The sequence below is a fragment of the Belonocnema kinseyi genome, chromosome 9, assembly GCF_010883055.1.
Source record: "Belonocnema kinseyi isolate 2016_QV_RU_SX_M_011 chromosome 9, B_treatae_v1, whole genome shotgun sequence".
NCBI lineage: Eukaryota > Metazoa > Arthropoda > Insecta > Hymenoptera > Cynipidae > Belonocnema > Belonocnema kinseyi.
The window spans coordinates 61,741,383-61,751,928 of NC_046665.1; the positions used below are offsets into that span (position 1 = coordinate 61,741,383).

At 34.4% G+C, this 10,546-nt stretch overlaps 1 protein-coding gene across 1 annotated transcript; it reads right to left on the reverse strand.

Annotated features, from left to right (window-relative positions):
- Positions 1 to 1,027: 1,027 nt before the first annotated feature.
- Positions 1,028 to 1,672, reverse strand: LOC117180567. Its single transcript, XM_033373063.1, has one exon. The coding sequence runs from the start codon at positions 1,670 to 1,672 to the stop codon at positions 1,028 to 1,030; it is 645 nt and encodes a 214-aa protein (XP_033228954.1).
- Between the last annotated feature and the right edge of the window lie 8,874 nt (positions 1,673 to 10,546).

The window sequence follows — 10,546 nt, forward strand, 5'->3', positions numbered from 1 at the left end:
CCTTCCACCACCAAGTAAGTGTGTGGAGGGTGTGTAAAGGAATAGAGAAGGTGTAAGAAAAAATGTAAACCCTTAGGGGACACATTAGAAGCTTCCACTCAACTCCACTCAACATATGAACAAATATTATAGTATAAAGTAATAATGCAAAAGATTACGTTTTTTCGGCGAAAAATTGGTTTCAAAACTTCTTCGATCTAGACTGTATTTTAGCTACTAATTTAGATTTTATAGAACTATTTTACGTTTTTTGTATACCCTACCTTTCAATTGAGGTTACGTCACCCCGGCCTTTAAATTTTATAGAACTTTGTAACACATTTCGTTGAATAGTTCAACGCAATGTAAAACTAAGAAGATTTAAATTTTTCCCGTGTATCTTTAAAAAACAATTTTAAACGAAATTACGGGAGGTGCAGCTGAGAGCCATGCGTATTGTTGATTTACCCCAACCAAATTCTGTCTGAAAGAGCCATCTTATGTTTAGAAATATTTATTAGAACATATGACTAAAGCAGTAATATTGCTTCAATAATTATGGTATGGGTAAAATAAGCAAACCGTATCGCTGTAGCTGAGAGAGCAATACATTATGGTTGGAGTAACCAGAATTATGATCGTATCGTCGAATTATTTCTTTCAGTGCCGTTAAACTTTTTAGAAGGTGTTCTATTACGGACGTAATTCGCTGTATTGACAGTCTTTGTCCAGAATGTCGCTGAGAATCCTAACTCTATCAAAAAGACACCTTTCCGTGTCCATCAGTGTTCTGTTACGCCTTTCAGAAACTCCGTTCTGATGAAGATTGCAGGCAGCTGTCAATCTTTAATTACTCCGTGCGTCTTGAGTAATGCGTTGAAACTTTTATTACCGTACTCTGAAATTTAAAAACTCAACCATTGCTTCACTCTTGTGAGTGAGGAATTTGACATCACATCACCCAGATGAATCTTTGGTGAATGTGACGAAATAGTTTTTCTTTCCGAGCGAAGCGACACGCATAGGACCATAAACTTCAGAGTGTGTGTTAACCCACTTCTGTCAATCTTTCAGATACCTTCGGAAAGGGAGAGTGACAAATCTTCCCCTTGATGCAGACACTGCATTCAAAATCTTTGTCTGGACCATCGACTTTGATTCCTTGAATAGACCCGACCTTGATTGCCTGACGAAGATATTGAACATTTAAATCTCCTAGCCTGATGTGCCAATCTTCAAGACAATTTTTTTGCGGCTTCTGAGCCGCGGCGACTGCTTCGGAAATCTTCTCACACGTAAATGGTAAATTCGGAACGTACAAGGCGTTGCGAAATTTTACCGCTTTTTTTAAGCCGTCAAATTCCATCGCAGCTGATGCGATACTGGTTCCCAGTGTTTCCGTACTTGCACGCATAGCTAGGTTCACTTTTCCCTGATTACAATTTCTATTGATTTCCGCGAACAATTCGAAGTCGTTGCAAATATGAGATGTACTACCTCTATCAGGACACCAACCGTCAAATTTCGCACCATTTCCTATTTTAAATATTTCTTCTGTTTGCACATCCAACGTTGTGAACATAGAAAAATCTTCGTAGTAATCTTTAGCGTTTGAGATTTGCTCTGTTGGGGTTTTCGTTGTCTTGCAGTTTTTCACCAGATGTCCAACTTTATCGCATTTAAAACACTTCATCTTAGTATCCTTTTTTGTTGGATCACCTTTTCTGTTTCCTCATTTTTTCGCGGTCATCGCGTGTTGAACTGGGTTGCGATTCATCTCGTTATGCGCCTCGAATTCTTCCGCGATCTTGATTCTAAATGTTTCCAAAGACGGTAGTTCATCACGCGATGATATCGCATACCTACAATTCTCGAAACTGGTAAACTGCGCGGAAGCATCACGGGTAGTAAATCGTTGTTGATTTCGACTTTCAGCTCAGCCAACTTGTCTATGACGTCGAAGAAAAGTAGAGAATGTTCCCGTGCGTCGTAGTCATCTTGCATCTTTATGAACATCAAATAATTCGATAGTGCAGCTTTCCGCACTGGGCCCTTGGACTGATAGAAATATTCTAACTTGGTCCAGATTTCTAGTGCGGTCACACATCCCTTTATATGTTGGATTTTAGAAGGGCTTACTACCACTTACGTAATCACAAGCGTAATTCTTCATAACAACTGCACGCATTTGGATTTTCCAAGGGTCGTATTTTTCCTTCTTAGGCTGGCTCCACAATGTGCCATAAGAATTGCACGTACGTCGACGTGCGTTGATATCAAGGCGTACATCTGCGTTGTTCTCCATTGCTACAACTTCCACGTGTGTTTTATTGGTTCAGATTAAAGTGTGCATTGTGAAGCCAGCCTTAAGGACTTCGAATTTTACACCAGTTGCAATCAACTGTGATTTGGCAAATTTTCTTTTTTTAGAGACGCATCTAAGCCCATAGCCTGTTAGCAACATGCAGGGAAAGTAGCGCATAGAAACAAGCACAGCATTTGCGAATAAAGAACACATAATTAGAGACCAAAAAGATATTCTGGTTTACTCTGGATTACATGTTAATTACTTGGATGGCTTAAATTACTTAGAATCACCTGGATCACAATTACACTACCTTGAATTATAGATGTAATTCAAGTGGATTACTTGGATCGCAATGAATTACTATGGATTTTGTGGATTACAAGTAGATTACTCCAGATTAGAACTTGATTATTCCGGATTAAAAATGTGTTACTTCTGATAAGTGGTGCATTACTTTGGATTACGAGTGGATTCCTTGGATTGCAATGAATTACTATGGATATTTTTGGATTGCAAGGAGATTACTCCAGATTAGAATTTGATTAATCCGGATTAAAAATGAACTACTTATTACGGCAGATTACAGGTCTGTTACGTCAGATTATATTGGATTACTCAAATTACCACGGATTACCAGTTCGGATGACCGAGTGGTTTAGCAGACTACCAGAGTTGTTTCCCATTCAGGCGTATCCTAACTCTCATCTATAGAAATTGAGAGAAAAATATAATTTTCAGGGGGCGGAATTGGGAAGAATATAACTGGAAAGGGTCAAATTTAATGCATATAAAAATGGTTAAGTATTTCAGAACGGAAGTTTCCATTTCTTTCCAAACCTTTACGAGATCTGCATCCAATTCTTCCCGGAAAATTCTGATAATAAATCAATATAACATTCTAATAAAAGTGCTGTTAATTTCATCTACAATGGATTTACAAGAGATTTGCATACACTTGCATATTTTGATGAAAATTAGCACCAAATTTCTAATAGAAACGGGAAACTTCGGATGGGCATCTCGGAAAGAAACTGAAAGTAAATTGTACAGAAACCTACCCTAAATTTTCACCAGGGAAAGTCGTTTCTCTGAAACTAAAACAATAAAATTGTCACCGGTTGAATCAGTATTTTGAATTAACACTAGTGAACCAGTGATTTGTTCCAATTTACTGAATGAAATAGTGAGTGACTCAATAAAATCAACGCAACTGAATATACCAGTGAGGCCAAATGATAGATCAACCAGTGAAATAGCGCTCCACGTTGCCAAGATATGAACTTCCAGTTGTCTCGTTTCCTAATGGCTCCATTTTCTCTGATCGGATCTTTAAATTTCTCAAGCGAAAATGAAATTTATATTGATGATTTTGTACTAGTTTATTTTAGAAATGTTTGAAGCCTGACTGCAATAACCAGGGCATATAATATTTTCCCCTTGAAAGTGGATAGTCTTCTGGTCACATGGGTTAGACTTTAATTGCTGTGACACGTTGACGTGAGGATGGGCCTTCCCAGAGTTCGGCACAGTATTGAGTATTCTAGCATTACGTCACACAGGTTCGATAACGTTGAAGCATTGATTACATAGGAGTTCAACTAAAATTAATTTTTTTCAGACGAAACTAAGGGGAAAATATTGATATCGCTTTTCTTTTTACATAAAATAGCCATTTCTTTAATTATTTTTGGCAATTCGAAAAGTATGCGACTTTTGTGAGACAAATGATTCAGAAAAAATATAATGTGCCATGATTGAGCTTAGGTATTATTGTTGTGACAGTTGGTGGTGACAATTTTGGAATTTCAGTAGTGCGTTAAAATCCGTTTTTCAAAGATTTTTAAGCGACTTTTTGCACCTTGAAGGGTGACGTAAGAGAAAGGTCGAAGAAGAAAATAAAAATTATCGTAGACCATGATACTTCTCAGAAATCCTTTATGACTTCTTGAAAATCCCTAACTTTCTCCAATTTTTTTTTATGAAATCCCTTCATCTTTTGGGCAATCATTTATACCTAATATTTCGAAATTGACTTAAATAAACTCAAATCTCTTAAAATCCATTGCATTTCCTTAAACTCCTTAAAATCTTTTGAAAATACTGTAAATAATTAATTTTTTTCAAATCCCTTTAAATTTTCAAATTAATATTTCAATTACTCGCTTCACATTCTTTCAGATCACTTTTTCCACTTTTTCCATTTTTTTTAAATCCTTTAAAAATATACTTTAAAATCCCGTCCAGTCCCTAGTTATTCCTAAAAATCACTTGAATCTTCGAAATTCTGTAAGATTTCTTAAAATTTCTTAAACTTCTCCGAATTATTTTGAACTCCCTTTAACTTCTTTAAATTATTCAAAACATTTCAAAATAGACTAAAATTAATTAAAATTTTTTAAAATCCTTAAAACTTTGTTAAAATCCTTAAAATATCTGGAATCTCCTTGAAATCTTTGGATTTTTTAAATCCTCTAAGATCACTAAAACTCTTTTAAAATCTGAGAATATACCTTGCAAATCCTTAAAAATCCTTTAAAAATCAATTTAAAAATCCCGTCCAGTTCCTAGTAATTTGTTAAAATCCCAAAAATAATTAAAATGTATAAAAGTTTAAGTAATAATTAAATCATTTCTTAAATAAAAAAAAAATGAAAATCACTTGAATTCTGAGAAATCCTGTAATGTTTCTTGAAAATCCTTCAACTCCTCTGAATCGGTTTGACCTCCCTTCAACTTCTTTAAAATCATTCAGAATAAAATAAAATAAATTGAAACCTCTTAAAATCCTATAAATTTTCTTAAATTCCTGACAATATCTTGAAAATCTTGAGAATTTTTGTAAATATCTTGAAATCTCTTAAAATTCATTAAAACATTTTTAAGGAACTTTTCAATAACTCGCTTGCCATTCTGGAAAATCAATAAAACTGTCTTAAAGTCTCATAAAATCCCTTTTCAATCCTTAAAACTTTTTGAATTATGTTTTAATCCTTTAAAAATAAATTTTAAAATCCCGCCAAGTCCCTAGTAATGTTTTTAAATCACTTGAATTCATAGAAATTCTTTAAGATTGCTATAAAAACGTTAAAGACCTCCGAATCTTTTTTTAATTCCTTCAACTTCGTTAAAATCATCCAGGATCTTTCAAATTGACTAAAATGAATTAGATTTTCTTAAAGTCTTTTAAAGTTTACTTAAATTCCTTCAAATTTTTAAATTTTTTCAAATGGCTTAAAATCTCTTAAAGTTCTTTAAAAAGCATTAAAATGTCTTGAAACTTTAACAAAATGACAATTTTTGACTTTCTTTCGTCTCAATACATTAATTTTAGTCAAACTTCATATAAAAAATGCTTTGCAATCCATCAAGGTGGTAAAGCATTATCGGTTTGGACGTTAACGGCCGAGAAATACGTAATGTTATAATACTCAATATTATATCATAATTTATTTTATAATTCTTCAAAGGTTATCACAAAGTGATGAATCGTAAGTGTCATACCTATCTTAACCAACTGACAGACAACAATATGTACGACCAGATGACTACTGGTACTGAGTGAGTAACCTCACTTAGTGTGAAGTGAACCTCACTGATAGTCGGAATTCAATTTTTGAACCAGTAAGCTTTCACTGTTTGTTAGTGAAGCACTTCTTTCTGTTTTAACTATTGAGATTTTACTTGCTCATTTTTAGATAGTTCTTCTTCTTCTAATGGTCACATGAAGGATAAGAAAATCAGGGGGGGGGTTCCTAGAAGTAAAATGTTAAACCTGATCTCTAAAAAACGTGAAACATCCTAAAATAAAACTATCGCAAAAGCCGAACAACTTACTCTTTCCAATTGGGAAATTTTATATTTAAATCCTTCTTCTCTTTCTCCTCCGCATCACTAAACCCGATGTGGTCTCTTGCAGATTCTCTCCGCGCGCGATGGGAGCAGTGGCGAATCGGCCTGAAACCTGAGGGACGCTATTTGAAATTCAACGATGGTGGACATTAACTGCATGGTCCGCCACCGCTGCTGTTGCGGCTGCAGCTGCGACTGCGGAAGCCAGAAAGTGAGGAGAAGGCTCGGCCTTGCATGCATACCATACACTTATACAGGTAACCCAGCTTACTTACGTAACATCGGCTGGACTGAATGCTATCTGTTCTCGTGTGCATCCCTTTTGCATGTCTGACTCCTGTCTCCGTCCAACCCGTCCAACCATTCAGGAAACTGGAGAAAAGTTGCGAATCCTTCTTTTTTATCCGGAAAGTCTGTGAGCGAAATGGAATTCAAAATTTGTCAAGCGGAAGAAATTAATGAAGCTATCTTTCTTCAATTAAAATGGCTAATATTGAAAATATGTTTCCCACTCTTTAAATAAAATGAGTTCATGCGTCCTAAAGTACAAATGATTATTGCTGCAACATTTAAGAAACATTTGAATTTCAGACACAGGCAATATTGGTCAGGAATATTTCTGCAACATTCCAAAAGAATATTGAAATTGCGCTCGCTTTATGTGTTTGAAAAGTGTCCGCACAATCTTGCTCAAATATTGCAAGGGAATGCTGCTGAAACATTGGCTATGATCTTGCTAGAATATCACTATAAAACGTTTTCAAAATATATTCCTGAAAGTTTCTTTTTAAATTTATTTTTGGTTTATCTTATTTTGAATTACTTATACCTATCATTGACTTATAAGACTTTCTTTTAAATTAAGTAACAGAAGGCCACGTACTTAAATCTTTATTTGTTATTCTATTTGCATATAAATTAAAAATAACAATATTTTTGTTCGATGCAGAAGAAATTATTATTCTAAATTTTGTAGAAATTGTTGATGTAAGTAGTTGTAGGTACGCAGTTTTTACAATTGGAAGCATTATCTTTGGATTAATATGTTAGTTGCAGATCAATAAAAACCGAAAATTATTTAGTTTCAAATTTAAATTTTGTTTCATTTTATTTAAAACTATTGATAAATCTTGCAGTAATCTTAAAACATTATTTTATTCTAACGAAGTACAATTGATGAAAAAACAATACCAATGTAGTGGAAGAAGTTTTGTCACCAATTTTTCATTTATGAAAACATTTTCAATCTAAAAAAGTTCTTTACAAATTATTTTTTAGTGACGTATATGTAATTAAATTAAATTTTTCTTTATCTTATTCCTTTTTTTTGTTATTCTTCAAATAATCTGTTGGTGCGAAAATTACTAGTATAAATTGTAAGAAAGATTATACAGATGTAAATTGTTGTATAGTAGGCAAATATACTTAAAAAAATTTGATACTTAAATAAATTTTCGCAGTATTAACAATAATGTTAAGAAATAATGCATTTAAAAATTATCAGTTCAAATAATTTTTTTCCTTGATTTCTCGTATACGAATTTCGCTTTGAAAAAGTGTTATGTTTCCGAAACTGGTTCAGTTTTAAAAGTAGAATCTTTCAACTATCACGATGTAGTGAAAACTAAATTTGCCAAAGAAAGATGAAAAAAAGAAAAGACATTCAATACATTTTAATCAATGAAATACAAACAAAACACAACAACAATCGAATAAATATGATGCAACTACAATCTTTCTTTGGCAAATTTAGTTTTCACTACATTGTGATTATTGAAATGATTCTACTTTTAAAACTGAACCAGTTTCGAAAACATAAAACTTTTTCAAAGCAAAACTATTATACGAGAAATCAAGGAAAAAAATTATTTGAACTGTTTAATGGTCTGAAGAAATAATAGAGCTTTTCTTTGCATAAGTGCCTGAACTGTGAGACAGGACTTCTTTATTTAACTTCTTTACTGCTAAGAGGTAGGAAGCGGACTGACTCCCTACAGAAGGGATGCGTTAAAAAACCTTTGTCACGCTAAGGCCCATGCCTAGAGGAAGAAGTGGGGAGAATAGCCGATTCTGTTACAATAGAATAGTCGATGCTGTTACAATCCCCTTTTTAGATCGGGTTTAGTCTCTAAACCTTTCTGATAGGTCTTAATTTAACAGCAGTAATTTGGATTCTACCATCCATATCTCTATCATCTAATATAGGAGCAGCGGTATAATGTACTGTTGGAGATGCGGTGACTTCAGTTTTGACACAGAAGAAACAAATCTTTCTCGGTATACATTTAGAGAATAGCGCAAGCACGTTGCATTTGTAGCCTACGAACGCTATGACTATCGCAATAGCAAGGTAGCCTAGGTAGTGTACCCAGTTAGTCGCATGTTCACTTCAGGTACGTGTTCGTCTGTCCCTACTGACTTTTTCTACTGCGTTCTCGATGTCATCGACCGATTGCTTTATATTGTTTAAATTAAAGGACCTAATTTCCTGAGTTAGTGGTATTAACTTATCTGTTATAGAGTCTAGTTGGTCATCAGTATATGGTAGCGATAATTTCTTTCTATAATGAATTTCTTTGACAAGAGTATTCGTTGGACTTAATTTCAATACAATATTCATTCCATTTAGTATACATTTATCTTTGCTTACAATGTTCGTTGGATCCTGAATTTTAATTTTATCGTGTCCCGATTCACACAGCACATCAACATCAATTGGCTCATGGGGGATCAAAATATATCCGTAAGTAAGTTGTATAAAAGCAATGTTAATAATTTTAAATGGGGAATATATACATTCGTCACTAATGCTTTTCATATTCGTTCTTAATATGCTATTCTCACAACTATGCGTTTCTGACATCATGTAAGTGGGTTGCATTCGTTTGCACATTTTAATTTCGCCGTAGTGTTTACAATTATCTAAAGATATTCTGTCGGTCGGTACGTATGTTGTGTGTCCTTGTCCCATTAGTAGGTATTCGTAGTCTGGGATTATTGCTAGGAAGACTGAACGGATTTGTTTAGGAATAGGTATTAAATGTTCAATTTCGTAAGTCTCTGTTTCTGGGATAGGAATATGAATTTGTACTGATTTCCGCTTCGACTACACTCAGTGGTAACAAGATGAACAGTGCCAAATTCATCTGGAAAATTATTGATAATAAGGCATAAGTTGATTGGCGTGTATCCTAGTTCGTTTGTCGTTAAAAAGTACAGTGTAGTTGTTGTTTTCTTGTTTCTCTACAATTACTGCTGGTCCTTTCCATGAAGGAGATAGTTTGTTATCTTGATGGTTGTTAATAAGTTTGACAAGATCTCCGGGTTTATAGATTCCCTGCGGTATGGCAATTCTCGAGTCTTGCAGTTTTTTGTACTTGAGCTTTTGTGTTTCTATTTTCTCCTTAGCCTTCTTGAGGTAGTGTTCATGTCTACGCTTCCATAGGTCAAATAGTTCTTCATACTTGACATTAGGTGTTGTGCTTAGCATTGAGGGCAAATTGGCCCCTCTTCCAAAGGTCAGTTGAAAGGGTGAGTATCCTGTACCGTCATGCTTCATAGTGTTGTATGCCATGCAAATTATTTTCAGGTTTTGACCCCATTCTGTGTTATGGTCCTAGATGCTTGTTTTTAATAAATTCTTAATCGTCGAGTGGGCTCTCTCAAGGGCTCCATTGCTTTGTGGGTGATAAACTGTAGTTTTTATATGTTTAATTCTAAACAGGTTTTCAAAGTTCTGTACTAGTTCGGATATGAAATTTTGTCCTTAGTCTGTTAGGATATTCTTAGGTGCGCCGAATACGTATATGTAATAATCAAATAACCCTTCTATAATACTTTCCGATTCCGTATTCTTCAGAGGTATTAAGATCAAGTATTTTGTGAGCATATCTTGTATGCTGAGGATGTATTCATGCCCTAATAGTGTCAAAGGCAATGGACCGAAGATATCCATGGCTATTTTGTCGTTAGGGTTGACAGGCGTGTCTGGGATGATTGCTTCACACTGTCTTTTAATTCTTACTGTCTTTTGTAATTGACATACTGGACATCGTTTAATGAAATGAATAATTTCCTATTCCATATTTTTCTAATCTCCAAGGATTCTGGCTTGTTCGATAGTCTTGTTTTTCCCAAAGTGTTGAGCAGTAATTGATCCGTGCGGTTCTCTTATGATTTCTCCCTTTTCCTCTTGAGTAAGTTCTGCACGTGGTATGTAACACGTGTGAAACTGCTGATCTTCATATTTGTGGCTCAAGTAGTTGAGGTAGTCCCTTATTTTCACTTTTTCTGAAGGGGTGATCATTGGGTCTATAAAGTAGTATCGTGAAATAGATAGCTTGCAGGCCATGGCATCTTTATTTATCTTATCTAATACTTTCAGCCACTCGGTCTCATTAAATTGAGGTA